Source organism: Ranitomeya variabilis, chromosome 1, assembly GCF_051348905.1.
Source record: "Ranitomeya variabilis isolate aRanVar5 chromosome 1, aRanVar5.hap1, whole genome shotgun sequence".
Lineage (NCBI taxonomy): Eukaryota > Metazoa > Chordata > Amphibia > Anura > Dendrobatidae > Ranitomeya > Ranitomeya variabilis.
The window spans coordinates 668,766,179-668,783,678 of record NC_135232.1 but is presented as its reverse complement, the minus strand read 5'-3'; the positions used below and the strand labels follow the sequence as shown (position 1 = coordinate 668,783,678).

At 42.5% G+C, this 17,500-nt stretch overlaps 1 protein-coding gene across 6 annotated transcripts in view; it reads right to left on the bottom strand.

Annotated features, from left to right (window-relative positions):
* Positions 1-17,500, bottom strand: part of DPH6 (diphthamine biosynthesis 6) — a 93,251-nt gene that overhangs the window by 42,220 nt on the left and 33,531 nt on the right. For all 6 annotated transcript variants that reach the window (XR_013215671.1, XM_077263885.1, XM_077263875.1 and 3 more), the window contains 4 exons: positions 15,227-15,300; positions 14,868-14,986; positions 12,272-12,333; positions 5,389-5,483 (listed from right to left, as the gene is read on the bottom strand). Coding sequence is in view for 5 of the 6 variants with exons in the window: in XM_077263885.1 (XP_077120000.1) it covers positions 5,389-5,483; positions 12,272-12,333; positions 14,868-14,986; positions 15,227-15,300 (350 nt within the window). In the remaining variant the exon portion in view is untranslated. The remainder of the gene's footprint in view (positions 1-5,388; positions 5,484-12,271; positions 12,334-14,867; positions 14,987-15,226; positions 15,301-17,500) is intronic.

The window sequence follows — 17,500 nt, the reverse complement described above, 5'->3', positions numbered from 1 at the left end:
GGGAGAAGACCAAGGCAGACATAGGCATGAGGAAGGAGACCAAGGTGGACATAGGCATGAGGCAGGAGACCAAGGTGAACATAGGCATGAGGCAGGAGACCAAGGTGGACATAAGCATGAAGAAGGAGACCAAGGTGTAAATAGGCATGAGGAATGACTTGGATCCAGTAGTTGAGTATATTTTTTTTATTACTATTTTCATACCATTATGGCCATATATAGAGTTAGGAGACCCGCAGTCTGTTTGGATCCTATTCATAAGTGTTTCAAGCTGTATAAGTAACTTTTTATTTTTATTTAATTTTAATAAACTGAATTTCCATTTTTTTCAGGCTGACGTACATGAGGAAGGATAGCTTCTCTGCAGTCGAAACAGAACTACAGATAGGTCCATATATATTTGGACAGAGACAACATTTTTCTAATTTTGGTTATATACATTACCACAATGAATTTTAAACAAAACAATTCAGATGCAGTTGAAGTTCAGACTTTCAGCTTTCATTTGAGGGTATCCATATTAAAATTGGATGAAGGGTTTAGGAGTTTCAGCTCCTTAACATGTGCACCCTGTTTTTAAAGGGACCAAAAGTAATTGGACAATTGACTCCAAGGCTATTTCATGGACAGTTGTGGGCAATCCCTTCGTTATGTCATTTTCAAGCAGATAAAAGGCCTGGAGTTGATTTGAGGTGAGGTGCTTGCATTTGGAAGGTTTTGCTGTGAAGTAAACATGTGGTCAAAGGAGCTCTCCATGCAGGTGAAACAAGCCATCCTTAAGCTGCGAAAACAGAAAAAACCCATCCGAGAAATTGCTACAATATTAGGAGTGGCAAAATCTACAGTTTGGTACATCCTGAGAAAGAAAGAAAGCACTGGTGAACTCATCAATGCAAAAAGACCTGGGCGCCCACGGAAGACAACAGTGGTGGATGATCGCAGAATAATCTCCATGGTGAAGAGAAACTCCTTCACAACAGCCAACCAAGTGAACAACACTCTCCAGGAGGTCGGCGTATCAATATCCAAATCTACCATAAAGAGAAGACTGTATGAAAGTAAATACAGAGGGTTCACTGCACGGTGCAAGCCACTCATAAGCATCAAGAATAAAAAGGCTAGAATGGACTTTGCTAAAAAACATCTAAGAAAGCCAGCACAGTTCTGGAAGAACATTCTTTGGACAGATGAAACCAAGATCAACCTCTACCAGAATGATGGAAAGAGAAAAGTATGGTGAAGGTGTGGTACAGCTCATGATCCAAAGCATACCACATCATCTGTAAAACACGGCGGAGGCAGTGTGATGGCTTGGGCATGCATGGCTGCCAGTGGCACTGGGTCACTAGTGTTTATTGATGATGTGACACAGGACAGAAGTAGAATTCTGAGGTATTCAGAGCCGCCATACTGTGTGCTCAGAGCCAGCCAAATGCAGCCAAACTGATTGGTCGTCGTTTCATACTACAGATGGACAATGACCCAAAACATAAAGCCAAAGCAACCCAGGAGTTTATTAAAACAAAGAAGTGGAATATTCATGAATGGCCAAGTCAGTCACCTGATCTCAACCCAATTGAGCATGCATTTCACTTGTTAAAGACTAAACTTCAGACAGAAAGGCCCACAAACAAACAGCAACTGAAAACCACCGCAGTGAAGGCCTGGCAGAGCATCAAGAAGGAGGAAACACAGCGTCTGGTGATGTCCATGAGTTCAAGACTTCAGGCAGTCATTGCCAACAAAGGGTTTTCAACCAAGTACTAGAAATGAACATTTTATTTAAAATTATTGAATCTGTCCAATTACTTTTGGTCCCTTTAAAAACAGGGTGGCACATGTTAAGGAGCTGAAACTCCCAAACCCTTCATCCAATATTAATGTGGATACCCTCAAATGAAAGCTGAAAGTCTGAACTACAACTGCATCTGAATTGTTTTGTTGAAAATTCATTGTGGTAATGTCTATAACCAAAATTAGAAAAATGTTGTCTCTGTCCAAATATATATGGACCTAACTGTATGTGGGATTTCTAAGAAATCCTATTGGAATTGTACAACACGACTCATAACCTAAATAATTTTTGTTCTTAATGAGTTACTCCCATCTTTATTGATATTGTTGGATGAAATTTGTAAACACAAGCAATTTTGCAATTTACTGCTTATTAAAATTTGCATCCATTTGTGAGATATTAACTCTTGTTTACAGCGTATTGCCTTGGAGAGCGACCACTGCTGCTAGACATAAGCACAATGCATGTGTTCTGCTAAGATCCTGGAGGGCGCCGTTACCTCCTAATTCAGGCCAGCTTCAATGCAGTGCTTAGATAGCAGCGGTGGTCTGTTTCATAGTCAATGAGCTGTAAATAAAAGTGGTAATATCTCAAGAACAGCTGCAAATTTTAATAAGCAGTAGATTGCAAAAGTGTTCATGTTTTACAAGCAATATCTGAGAATATCCATTGATGAAGATGGGAATAACTCTTTGAAAGTTCAGAAAGTTACCTTTGTAAGAACTTTGAAGAATACATGTCACCAAGTAAAAGTGGCCAGTTTTTGTCCTCCTTTCATTACCTTTGCTACCCTGAGTTTTCTGGGTAGGGGGGTATTTTTTAATCTAATATGGTTCCAGAGATGATATGGACTTTTTTATTTTGTGTTAATTTTTATGGTCTTTACTGTGGGGACGTGGCTCTCTGTATCCTCGGGGGTGTGTCTTTATGCTGCTCAGCCTTATCACCCTGTGAGCACCGCCCCCTTTACAAAGACCATAAAGGTAACACCAAATAAAAAAGGGCTGTATCTCTAGAACAATATGGGGGATTTAAAACAAAAAACAAACAAAACAAAAACAGACTATTTAGTGGGAACAAAATAAGAGTAAAACATGGCCACTTTTGACCTGGTGACAGGTCCTCTTTAAAGTGGCCCGGTCACTTTCATTGACACATCCTGGGTACATATTCTGCCTTCTTAGCAGCCTCAATTCATCCTACATAGCTATTCTTGTATCCATTTACATCAGTTGAAAATAGCAAAATGTTCCTAATGTCAAGAACACGTCCTAACACTCAGGACAGCACAAGCAGCCAACATAAGAGGGACGGTATCCTGACTGAACGCTGTCAGGAGAGAATTATGAGCTATGATTACTGGGATTTTAATGTTAAAAAGTGAAAGCTCACAATGAAAAGCAAACAACTGCAGCCGGTAAGTGCCGGAATCACCGCCTTTACAAAAAATAAATTGTCGCTCTGGGTGATTTCTTCTCAGCGTGAACGCCTGTCACTGAATGTAGGAAGCCGATTGTCTGTGATCACCGCTGTGCCATGACGGCTGCGCCAATGCCAATCACAGTGTTCAAACACCTTATGGGGTCAGCAACTTAAAAATGATCTGCTGAAATAGTCTGCAGACCCAGACACAGGACCGGGACATGGTGCTCGCCTGTGGAAAGAACAGACATCTCTGCTGGTGTCTTATCTCTGACAGTCAATGCGGTCAGCAGTCTGAAATCGGATATACCCGATTGACATCTCTCCGGACCATCAGTTGTCCGGTGCCCCATGAATAGTAGACTAATGTGTTTTGGGGGCTTTACAGGATTTTTTCCACTCTTCCTTTATTTAAAAAAAACAGAGAACTTCCACGCTCTAAGATATTTTTTCTTAATTTTTCTTTTTCAAGTTATCTGACGCTGGAATAACATATCACTATAATAGCAGCTTTGGCACTACTGCAATAGTTATTGAAGAGCCAGAGTGGCTTACAGAGACAGATAAAATCTCTTCATTTTTGTATTCGACTATAATCACATAAATGTCCATCTATTTAAAGGAAACCAGTCACATTGTACATACAGTCCAATTTGTGGACACCACGGAGTAGAGAAGGAGGAGCTGAGCAGAATAATATGTACAGTGCGCCTTGAAAAAGTATTCATACATCATGAACTTTTCCACATTTTTTCACGTTACACCCACAAACTTAAATGTATTTTACTGGGCTGTTATGCGATACCAACACAAAGTAGTAAGTATTTGTGAAGTGTAAAGGCAATGATACATGGTTATATAATTATTTTAAAAATATAAATCTGAAAACTGTGATGTGCATGTGTATTCAGCCCTCTGTAGTCTGATACCCCTAGAAGAAATCCTGAGTGACCAACTGGCTCCAGAAGTCATATAATTAGTAAATTAAGACCACCTAGGTGTATTTCATTCTCAGGATAACCATATCTGTTCTGTGAAGGTCTCAGAGATTTGTGTGAGAAGATTAGGGATCAAACAGGATCATGAAAACCAAGGAACACACCAGATAGGTCAGGGATAAAGTTGTGTAGAAGAGTAATGCAGGGATAGGTTATAAAAAAAAATAGCTTAAGCTCTTCACATCTCGTGGAGCACTGTTCAAGCCATCATCCAAAAAATGGAGGGAGTATAGAACAACTGCAAACCTGCCAAGACATGGCCGTCCACCTAAACTGACCTCCCAAGCAAGGAGAGCCCTAATTACAGAAGTGTCTAAGAGGCCCTTGGTCACTTTGCAGGAGCTGAAGATCCGCAACTCAGGTGGGAGAATATATCCACAGGACAACTATTAGGGTATGCTCACATGGCTGTATATTCTCTCATGCGAGATAATGAGGCCAATGATGCTAATATTTGGCTCAAACTCTGTTAGAGTTTGATTTGAGTGTCATCCGAGTGTGCTCCCATACGAGTGTAATCCGATGTTTCACTTGAACCCATAGACTTGAATGGGTGAGAGCGATCTGATTATCGGATACACTCGCAGCATGCTGCGATTATTTTCTCATGCCAAATTGGCATGAGAAAATAATAGCTGATCTGCCCTGCCCCATACAATAATACTGAGTGCTCTTCAATAAAACATCAGATAGCATTTGGCCTCTGAGACCGACACTACATTTTAGAATGAAGTTCAGCAGAGCCCCGTCTAAATGAAGCGATGGTCGAGCATTTGTATTACGGCTCTATTCACTGTCTATGGGACTGTTGGAGATAACAAAGAGTAGCACCCGTAGGCAATACAAGAGTTGTAGCGCACATGCTCAGCTGCTGTTCCATATAGAAGGTGGTCTTCAGAGCCATGGTCCCGGGATGAGTAGGGGTTCTAGTAGCTGGAGCACAAGCTATTAGTAAGCTATCACCTATCCTGTGGATAAGTTACCGTATAACCCGAAACCCTGGTAAAAATATTTTAAACGTGGATGGGGGAACCAGGGGTGTGATGATATATGTAGATTAGGAAAGTAGGTGGTGGGAATATACCCATAAATACCAGTAAAATTGAAGGCAGCATTGCAAAATTATCTAAACAACCTTGTGCATACTGAGAAATAACACACAACTAAACTTACATAATTATTTTCTTCCTGAAGAGTGGACAGTCCAAAGTGAGAGTCTCATATTCTCCTCCTTCTCCGCATACATGGACCCCATACTGGGATGAAAGCTGAAACAAATGTAGACAATCTTTCAATTCATATTCTTTGCCTCTGCTGGAGAAACTCTGGGATTAAACATTTCCTCAGTCCCAAAATAAGTGCCCTTTTACACAGGTGACCAAAGCTGTTAAATGCCTGCTTATCAGCTACAAGTAAACAGATTAAAGGGAACCTGTCACCCCCAAAATCGAAGGTGAGGTCCGAAGGGCGTCGCGGTCCTGTGGGGCCTCCCATCTTCTTACGATGACGTCCTCTTCTTGTCTTCACGCTGCAGAGCAAAGTACTGCAGTGCGCAAGCACTGGAAAAGGTCAGAGAGGCCTGGCGCCTGCGAACTGCAGTACTTTGCTCTGCCCTCAACAGGACAGATAAGGTACGCCTGCACAGGAGCCACAGCGTGAAGACAAGAAGAGGACGTCATCGTATGAAGATGGGAGGCCCCGGACCGCACCGCGACACCCATCAGACTGCCCCTGGGTGAGTATAATCTAACCTCTCTTTCTCATCTTTCAGGATACATCGGGGGCTTATCTACAGCATTACAGAATGCTGTAGATATGCCCCTGATGTCGGTGGGCTTAGCTCACCTTTGATTTTGGGGGTGACAGGTTCCCTGTAATGGCCTGTTTAGTAGGCAGATTCCACTGCCATGTTCCCAGACTGATTAATACAATCGTTCTGTATGAGTAGAAGATCATGTTATCGGAGACACGACTTTTATACACAGGATGATGTATTGCCAAGAATGATAATTTTTAGGCCGGCTTAAAAATTATGCCACCAAATTAACAAGAGTTTTGCTCATCCATCAGGTGATTGGCGATCTCTTTAGACTGAGTGGTAATTAAGAAACAAGCATTCCCGATTATCTACTAGTGTAAATGGGTCCCAAAAGTTTTGGGATATGTGTTGGAAAAGAAGAATAGGTGTTTACATAGAACATTAGAATAGTTACAAAAGCTTGTGATCAATAAGACGGCGGCTCCTTTAATAAATGTTTAACAAAGAAGGTGAGATCTGCCTGCTGGTCATTACTGCTGATATCTTGGCAATCACAACTGATCCCAAGCTGATTATTTCCTTAAAAAAAAAAAAAAGAATTCATATGATGATGTACATAGAAATACAGGGATTAGTCAGCAGAACCTTCTGGAATATAGTGTCACTTCAAACTCCACTACCCTGTTGTGTTACCATACGGAACGTGTGCAGGCAGGTGAGCAGTGAGGAAGGAAGAATCAGAGGAGCGGAAGTTAACACAGTGTCCTTTCCCCTAATTACATTTATGGCTTATGGATGTGGACCAAATGTCAGACCCCAGCTCATGTAAGGTACAATGGTCATCCATTCCCGGAAGAGAAGTGACCGTGCATGTGCAATCACTCTGGTTTTATGCAAATAAAATGGTTAATGAGGTTGTGCGACACTGAAATAAATACATTTATTTTTTTAGGCCCTGGTGGTTTTAAAATGTTAAATGGAACTACTCCGACCCTAAGGGGGCACCAGAGAAAAAATTATAAAAAATCTTTTCAAAAGGCAAAAGGTGTATGGAGCGGAGCTGAATGTGTATGAGGTGTATGGAGTGGAGCCGTGTGTGTATGAGGTGTACGGATCGGAGTCGTGTGTGTATGAGGTGTATGGAGCGGAGCTAAATGTGTACGAGGTGTACGGAGCGGTGCCGCGTGTGTACGAGGTGTATGGAGCGGAGCGCGTGTGTACGGAGCGCAGCCGCGTGTGTAGGAGTAGCTATGTGTGGCCATTATACGGTACGAAGTATCATGTGCGGCCAATATACAGTATGGAGCATCATGTGTGGTCATTATACAGTATGGTTAATCATGTGTGGCCATTATACAGTATGGTTAATCATGTGTGGCCATTATACAGTATGGAGCATCATGTGTGGCCATTATACAGTATGGTTAATCATGTGTGGCCATTATACAGTATGGTTAATCATGTGTGGCCATTATACAGTATGGAGCATCATGTGTGGCCATTATACAGTATGGAGCATCATGTGTGGCCATTATACAGTATGGAGCATCATGTGTGGCCATTATACAGTATGGAGCATCATATGTGGCCATTATACAGTATGGAACACTGTGTGGCCATATTTTTTTGTTTATAATTATTCTTTATGAAACAGTGTGATCAGCAGTGCTAAATGGGTGTGGTTGGGATGTGGATATGGGTGTGGTTAGTTATGAATGGGTGTGGTCAGAGGCGTGGCCTAAAACTTGCCAAAGCGCACCGTAAACTTTGTCCCTCTTTCCCATCTTCAAAAGTTGGGAGGTATGTTAAAAGTAGTAGGGGCGCAACAAAATAGTTTTGCCTAGGGCGCCGTAATCTCTCGGGCTGGCCCTGACACCCACCGATCAGCACATCATCACCTATCCTGTGGATATGTGACAACTTTTCTTCACTGAACAGCCACCATTGCTGTGCACATGTTAAGTCTTATGTCACTTCTTTTAACTGCTCCAGGATTTGGAAGTCTTGCAGGGAACCTACCCATATAAATGTATGCTATCAACCCAAGAGAGGAGTCACATTAGGATAGGCTCAGAGCATAAGAAGATCGCCTTGTCATGGCTGCTGGACATACATAAATTGGCCAATTTATGAAATAAGTTTCTTGTTTTTTTTCTATTTTCTAGAGCAGTAATGCAACTCCAATTTCATGTTTGCATGCTATAGCATTACAGAGTGCTACTTTGCTAGTTATGTATGGATATGGCTACTATTAGTATGCACCTGTTCACACCTGTTTTCTGTTTGGAAGTGACAGTCAGTCTTTTGATACTCTTTCATACAAGCACATATCCAAACAGCAACTGGCACTATCCGCCCTGATAAGTGTTCAGTCCTAACCACAATGTCCCCCCTCCCAAAGAAGCACATTGCAAAACGCGCGTTGGGGTCTGCCTTTCCCACGTCTGTTTGCAAGTTTGTCCCTCTTGTCTACTTATGCCTTAGCATCTTGAATCTATTTGGTATGCCGGTGTAATACTTATGGTCAGATTTTTTTCCTATATCCCATTGCCTTATAACATTGAATGTCACCATTTACTTATGTGATACTCTATTTATATGTTTTGATATTCAAGCACTATGCACTTTATGTAAAACCTTATTTGTGAGTGTTTACACTTAACTCTTAGGGTATGTGCACACGTCAGGATTTCTTGCAGAAATTTTCCTGACAAAACCCGGACATTTCTGCCAGAAATCCGCACGCGTTTTTTTCACGTTTCTCATGCGTTTTTGACGCGTTTTTTGTGCTTTATTGCCTAATGCATAGAATAGCGGGAAAAACGCGAAAAATCCGCAAAATTAATGAACATGCTGCTTTTTTTACCGCGATGCGTTTTTTTTGCGGAAAAAAAACTCATCATGTGCACAAAAATTGCAGAATGCATTCTAAATGATAGGATGCATAATGTATGGGTTTTAAAAAGTTTTTATAGCGAAAAAAAACACGAAAAAACCTGAACGTGTGCACATACCCTTAATCTGACACTATTACTATCTACATATAGAATCTGTAACAACCCTGCCGGCATCACTGCATGGCCTCCCATCCCCCACCTGCCTGATACATCAACTTACTCACTCCGGGCCATGCTGTGAGTTCTGTCTGCTGCCCGCTCAATGCAGTGTTCCTCATGTCTACCTGCTCTGTGCACGCTTCCTGGCTGTGTGCATAGGGGGGCAGACCAGACAAATCCAGATTCTTACTGAGACTGTCTGCACCTCCCTAAGGTGTCCCCTGCCAATTGCCTAGAGGCCTCTGATATTTAAGGCATCCTCACCCATTGGAGGACGCCTGAGCAAACTATTTCCCTCAGTTAGTATCTTGCTACTGAGCTGCCATGTCCTGTCCTTATCTCTGGGGGCTGCAATACCCAGGCCTATATCTGTGTCCAGTTCTTGTGCTCGTGTCTGTACTATAGTCTAGGTCTGTTCCAGTTGTTCCTTGCTTGTTTTTCTTTCCCACTCTGCTGTTCTTACCTCTGTGTTCTCTCCCTCCTGCTCAGCTCGCCACCACCTGTGGCTCTGCGCCTCTCTGCTCGCCATCACCTGTGGTTCTGTGCCTTTCTGCTCTGCTCGCCACCACCTGTGGTTTTGTGCCTTTCTGCTCTGCTCACCACCACCTGTGGTTCTGTGCCTCTCTGCTCTGCTCGCCACCACCTGTGGTTCTGCGCCTCTCTGCTCGCCACAACCTGTGGCTCTGCGGCTTTGCTCTACTCTCGGCTCTGCACTCTGTGGTTTTGCTCTGCTCTAGGCTCTGCACTCTGTGGCTTTGCTCTGCTCTAGGCTCTGCACTCTGTGGCTTTGCTCTGCTCCCGGCTCTGCACTCTGCGGCCCTGTTCTGCTCTCGGCTCTGCACTCTGCGGCTCCCCTCTGTCCTGCGGCTCCGCGCGGTTCTGCCTTGCTCCGCTCCTATGTTTCTGCTCTTAGCTCTGCCTCCTGTGGTTCTGCTTTGCGTCTGTTCTTGCGGTCTTGCTCTACCTCCGTTCTCCTGTCTGAACAGGTTCCTACCTGTTTCCATATACTCTCCTGTCTGAACAGGTTCCTACCTGTTTCCATATACCTGCCTGTATTCCGGTACCTACCTGTCCTGTAAGAGTTCCAGTCCTGTCCATCAGTCCTGCCAGAGTGCCAGACGTAACAAGTGCAATAGTGCTAGTTAAAAAAAAAAAAAAAAGACCCAAAAACAGAAAACACCTGATGTGGCCATTTAATATCCCATAAAATACAATATCCTGAATAATCAAACTTAAATGGGCATCCTCAAGTTTGGAAGAATTCCCCAGATCTGGAGAAATGGGCTCTGAACACCTCCATGTGACTGGAGCAGAGGTCGATTTTTTTTTATAGGAGAGCCAATGACCAGCTGAATGTAGCACACGGCTATCTCTGGCGGTCTGATTACGAATGAATGGAGCGGTAATGTGCATGATCAACCAAATCTTCAAAGTCCTGGTTCTCAGGAATAATGGAAGTCCCGGTGGTCAGACCGCCAAATATCGGGAACTTACAGTGGCTACGGAAAGTATTCAGACCCCTTTAAATTTTTCACTCTGTTTCATTGCAGCCATTTGGTAAATTCAAAAAAGTTTTTTTTTCTCTCATTAATGTACACTCTGCAGCCCATCTTGAATGAAAAAAAAAACAAATGTAGAAATTTTTGCATATTCATTAAAAAAGAAAAACTGAAATATTACATGGTGATAAGTATTCAGACCCTTTGCTCGTAATTGAGTATAAGCACTCTTTTGAGCTAGTACAGCCATGAGTCTTCTTTGGAATAATGCAACAAGTTTTTCACACCTGGATTTGGAGATCCTCTGCCATTCTTCCTTGCAGATCCTCTCCAGTTCCATCAGGTTGGATGGTGAACGTTGGTGGACAGCCATTTTTAGGTCTCTCCAGAGATGCTCAATTGGGTTTAGGTCAGGGCTCTGGCTGGGCCAGTCAAGAATGGTCACAGAGTTGTTCTGTAGCCATTCCTCTGTTTTTTTTGGCTGTGTGCTTAGGGTCATTGGCTTGTTGGCAGGTGAACCTTCAGCCAAGTCTGAGGTCCAGAGCACTCTGGAAGAGGTTTTCATCCAGGATTTCTCTGCACTTGGCCGCATTCATGTTTCCTTCAATGGCAACCAGTCATCCTGTCCCTGCAGCTGAAAAACACCCCAATAGCATGATGCTGCCACCACCATGTTTCACTGTTGGGATTGTATTGGGCAGTTGATGAGCAGTACCTGGTTTTCTACACACATACCGCTTAGAATTATCATGAAAAAGGTCTATCTTTGTCTCATCAGACCAGAGAATCTTATTTCTCATAGCCTGGGAGTCCTTCATGTGTTTTTTAGCAAACTCTATGCGGGCTTTCATATGTCGTTGAGGAGAGGCTTCCGTCGGGCCACTCTGCCATAAAGGCTTGACTGGTGGAGGGCTGCAGTGATAGATGACTTTGTGAAACTTTCTCCCATCTCCCTACTGCACCTCTGGAGCTCAGCCACTGTGATCTTGGGTTCTTCTTTACTTCTCACACCAAGGCTATTCTCCCACGATTGCTCAGTTTGGCTGGAGAGCCAGGTCTAGAAGACTTCTGGTGGTCCCAAACTTCTTCCATTTAAGGATTATGGAGGCCACTCCATTTCTACATTTCTGTTTTTTTCAGTCAAGATAGGGTGCAGAGTGAACATTAATGAGAAAAAAATGAGCTTTTTGGAATTTACCAAGTAGCTGCGATGAAACAAAGAGTGAAAAATTTAAAGGGTCTGAATACTTTCCGCACCCACTGTAGAACTTCCAAACTTAAGACAACCCCTTTGAAGCCAGATGGTAAATGAAGGATGGTGGAGGGGTATCCAAATCCTAAAATGTATTGCCTTGAGGATTAGTGAAGATATACACATGAGGCTTTCGATACCCCTTCGCCATCTTTTACCATCTTTGCTTTATGGCACTTATTTTTATGATGTTATTATTATTGGGGTGTCCAACTCCGGTGTTTCTATGCCTTTTTAAAACATTTTATTGATATATTTTTTTGCTTTTGTATTACATGTCCAGTAATGATGCATTGGTCAGCCATGACCCATTACATATTTAGCCCCGTTTCTCTATTCTTTAATTTTCTATATTTTGGCTAGATAGGACACAGTACCTGCTTGGCTATTTATTGGTTGTGCTGCCTTTTACTATGCAGTCAAAGTAATAATAATTTGCAGAAAAAAATAAATAATAAATACATAAAAATTAATAAATAAAAAAACTGACCCGCATCAGGAGTGGTCTCATTTCTTCTAAGGATTTTCCAAGGTGTTTATCAGGATCTAACCCTAAAAATGAAAAGTAAAGTTCAACTTGAATGAACTATTAGGAAGAAAGGATAATCCTTTTTTTATTTTAGCATTTGTATAATAAGAAACTGATTAAATGTCTACAAAGTGAAAGATGGATTAGCAAAGATCATATTGGTAAAGTCTGATTTCTATACATAGTTTTTAGATATTTTTATTTGTAAATCTTTGTCAGTTTATAAATGAAAAGTAATACAATTTGTGAATACACCGTACTATGAGTGATCAATCGCTGTTGTTAAACAGCTTAGATGCCGCGGTCAATCGCTGACAGTGGGCTTTAAGGGGTTTAACCTTGACTGGAGGGGTGTATATATTCGCTCATGGCCTTTCCCTATGACAAGTTTTTAGGGTACCGATGGGTTACCGCCATATCTGGCTTTTACAGGAATATTAAAATTTTACAGCATTTATTACAAGTTTAGGACCCCTAGAGGAGGGGGGATGGGAACTATAAAATGTATTAAAAACATATGTTAAAGAAAAAAAAAAAGTAAACTTTTTCTAATAAGAAAAAAAGAAGCAGCATATTTGGGATCATTGCATCAGTATAAGATTTTTCAATATATAAAATAATTTAACCCATACGGTAAATGCCATAAAGAGAGAAAAAAAATCAAAAACACAAAATTGCAGTTTCCCACCCCCCCAAATAAAATAAAAAACTCACACATACTCCAAAATGGTATCAATAGTCACAATAGTGTGCCCTGCTAAAAGGAAAAAACTTGTACAGTGACATTAATGGAACAATAAAAAGCACAAACTACATTTTCTAAATTTCTGAAAGCAGCAAAATGTACAAAAAAATAATAAAAAGACATAAAAAATTTGGTAACGTCGTAAACTGCAGTGACCTGGAGTATATAGTTATCTGGTCATTTAACCAGAAAATGAATGACACAAAAACTCAAAAAATAATGTTAGAGCATGCATTTGTTCACTTTTTCACTCAATCTGGAACCTTTTTACTTTTTTTTTCTTCAATAATTTTGTAAAAATGTCAAGTCCTTATAAATATAAATAGTGATAGCTCTTGGAAGGCGGGAAGGTAAGAGGAGGAAATAGAAAGAACAACAATAAGTAGAGGTTGGCCTCTTTCTTTGCACCCACACTCTCCTTTCTGTCAAGGCTCAGCGCAGAGGCAGGCTTTCAGTTCAGGTTGGACAGGCTATTGAACAATGGTACGTATAGTGCATGCTGGCAACTGAGGGGAAATGACGTTCTAGGACATATAGTGCTGGAAAATTTGATGAAGATAAACCGCTAAAGCATGAAAGCCCCAGAATATAGAGTGATCCGAGATCCGGTAGATGCACGGAATGCAGATCTAAGTTGATGTAAGGGATGATAGCAGCAAGGCATGGCTTTTCCACAACGGCACGGTTTAGACAACACTGACATTTTGTAGCATTATTCATTCATTTTAACTAATAAGTGGCGGCTGCAGTCTTTAGATAAACAGTTAAAATAAATCAGTAGCGCTACAAATAGTTGCAGTGTACCCCAAGCCTTATTCCGGTGCCCGTTTTTCGCGGATAGCACAGAATGTAAGAATAGTGTGATCCGATTTTCTCAGCTAAGATGGAGAAAAAAACATTCTCCATCTTCTTCACTGTATCAGTCCAATGTTTTACTCAGACATATTCTCTTGACTGACCGAGTGCAATCTGAATATCGGCTCAAGCTGGGACACAAAAATACAGTGCGGTGAGCGAGTCCTTGGAGTGGAGCGGCAGTGCACGCCAACCATTCTCTATGGCACTCCAAAGCCAGAACTGAGCTTACCCTGGCAGCTCCATAGAGGATGAATGGATCGGTGGTCAGGCATCAAAATTTACTATTGGCAAACTAAATTGAGAATATTGATTAAAGGGGCTGTCTCACTGAAACTCTTATTAAATATGTTCAAAAATAATATTTTATGACATATATGATCCTGACCATGAGGCTATGTTCACAGTCTTGGTCTTTGCTGCGTTTTTTAATGCAAATTAAAAGCTGCTTCACAGTGTAAATAAAAGCTATGTGAGTTCAGAAATCTCACTCACACACATTGCTTTTTTTTCGGAAAACTGCTGTGATTTTGCAAAGTGCAGCATGTCACTTATTTCAGAGTTTTTGCAACGTTTTTTCACCCAATAAACAATAGGTAAATGCAAAAATGCAGCAAAAATCACAAGTATCAGATTTTGCTGCGTTTTTGGTGCAGAAAACTCAAACAACAGACACTAAACAGTATCAGCATGAAAAACACAGCAAAACCTGCTTTTTTAAGCAGCTTCTTTACTGGCAAAAGAGCAGGTTTTGCCAGCAGAAAAAAACGCTGCAAAAATGCAACGTGTGAACATAGTAGGAGAGTGGACAGCGGTACTACAGGAAACCTTGATGTGTCACCCAAATCCATTATAGACACGTGACATGTCAGACCCTCCTTGTAAAAATAGTTTAGTACATAGTTTAGTAAAGTACTGCCAATAATAATAATAACATAATGTACAAGTCCCTCTTACCAAATGCAGCTACCTTGATGAGAATGGCATGCAAGCCACTGGAAATCATTTCATTCAACAGATCCTCTTGTTTTCGGCGCCAAAGGAAAGCAAGTGGCTGAAGGCCGAGCCGCTGACACCTGGAAGCAAAGCGCACCTTGTAAATGGTTAAAAGTTAGCTTCAAAGTCTATGGCATGAGTACATGTAATAAGGACAATGCCACAACACATCACCCTCCGCCATTAGGGATAGCTTGGAGATTTACATTATGGGTGCACACTCCTCCTGGGCGGAGCACACTCCTCTTGGGCGGAGCACACCTCTTGGACAGGTTACTGCCTTCTTTTCTAATAAACTTTGATGAATAGAAAAGTCTTACACGTTTTCCACCCGTACCCGCTGGTAGTCGGACAGGATAGCGCCAACTGACACAGAATCCACGGCCTCCTTATCCTGAAAAAAAAAAAACACAATTCATGAGTGGATATCAGACCCAACGAACATTCAAACACATAGTCCAGAAATCAGAGAGATAAATAAATGGAGAGAAGACTAGACTTAAAAGACTGTAATATATCTAGCGTGGTATCTGGCCAAATAAAGATGACACAACCTTATATCTAAGAAGTATACAGCCAAAGAATGGCCACAGAAATCCATGCATGTTACATTAACAGATGAAAGGGGTCAGTCATAAGCTGGCAGATCGATATATAGGAGATCAACTATAGCAATAAGCTATTTATACACCACAACCATCATATCCTCAATACAGGTGTCCGGTTCCTTTATTGTGCAGGATTTTATTTTTCCTTACATACATCGAAAATGAATATTCATTTTCTAATTGTATTATTATTATTTATTATTATAGCACCATTTATTCCATGGTGCTTTACATGTGAGGAGGGGTATACATACTGTATTTTTCGGACTATAAGATGCACTTTTTTACCCAAAAAATTTTGGAGGAAAATCGGGGTGCGTCTTATAGTCAAAATATACTTACAAATACTGTGGCGGCAGCAAGAGTCGGGTGATTCTGCACCGGTCCCGGTCCGCCGATCACACTCCCTTCCCAGGCTGGTGCGGCAGGTTCGGCGGTGGTGCTCTGTGGTGCGGGGGGCTCCGCTGGCATTTTGTGAAAGCCCGGAGGTCCCCGCACATCTATTGTTGCGATGGTGGCCTCTGGGAAAATGGCAGCTGGGGGCAGGGCCTGCTCAGATTGAGATCTCGTTGCCAAGATCTCAATCTGCTGTAATGCGGTGGCCTCTGGGAAAATGGCCACCGGGGGCGGCGAATGCTCAGATTGAGATCTCGTCCCGAGATCTCGGGATGAGATCTCAATCTGAGTATGCGCCGCCCCCAGCTGCCATTTTCCTGGATGCCACCGCAGCGCAGCATTGAATATGCAAGGGCCTCTGGGCTTTCACAAAATGCCAGCGGAGCCCCCTGCACCACAGACCACCACCGCCGCACCTGCCGCTCCAGCTTGGGATAGGATTTCCCGGAGGCCGCCACACCTTCCTCACCAGCCTGAGACAACCAAACACCCCCTGTGACCACGCCCCACCAGCGCTGCCGATCCCCCCTGGTAAACTGAATTCGGACTGTAAGACGGACCCTCATTGGACACACTAATATTTTTCCCTTATTTTCCTTCTAAACATTTGCGGTGCCTCTTATGGACCGGTGCGTCTTATAGTCCAAACAATACGGTAATAAAAAACAAGTAATCTTAAACACGACAAATCATGACTGGTACTGGAGAAGAGAGGACCCTGCCCACGATGGCTCACAGTCTACAAGGGATGGGCGAGGATACAGTAGGCGAGGGCAGAGCTGGTCGTGTAGTGGTTTGGTGATTGGGGGTTACTGCAGGTTGTAGGCTTGTCGGAAGAGATAGGTCTTCAGGTTCCTTTTGAAGGTTTCCACGGTAGGCGAGAGTCTGAAATATTGGGGTAGAGAGTTCCAGAGTAGGTGGGATGCACAGGAGAAATCTTGTATGCGATTGTGGGAAGTGGAGATAAGAGGGGAGTAGAGAAGGAGATCTTGTGGGGATTGGAGGTTGCGTGCAAGTAAGTACCAGGAGACGAGGTCACAGATGTATGGAGGAGATAGGTTGTCGATGGCTTTGTAAGCCATGGTTAGGGTTTTGAACTGGAGTCTTTGGGTAATGGGGAGCCAGTGCAGGGCTTGACAGAGGGGAGAAACCAGGGAATAGCCCCGAGGGGACAGGTGGATTAGTCGGGCAGTTAGTTTAGAATAGATTGGAGGGGTGCAAGAGTGTTAGAGGGGATGCCACAGAGCAGAAGGTTGCAGTAGTCAAGGTGGGAGATGATGAGGGCATGGACTAGAGTTTATGCAGATTCTTGGTTGAGGAATGTACTGATCCGGGAAATATTTTTGAGTTTAAGTCGTCAGGATGTGGAGAGGGCTTGGATATGTGGTTTGAAGGAGAGATCAAAGTCAAGGACTACCCCAAGGCAGCGAGTTTGTGGGACTGGGGAGAGTGAGCAGCCATTTACTTTAATGGATAGGTCCGATGGGGGGGGGTCAAGTGAGATGGGGGAAAGATGATGAATTCTGTTTCTGTTTGTCCATATTAAGTTTTAGAAATCTACTGGAGAAGAAGGATGAAATTGCGCACAGA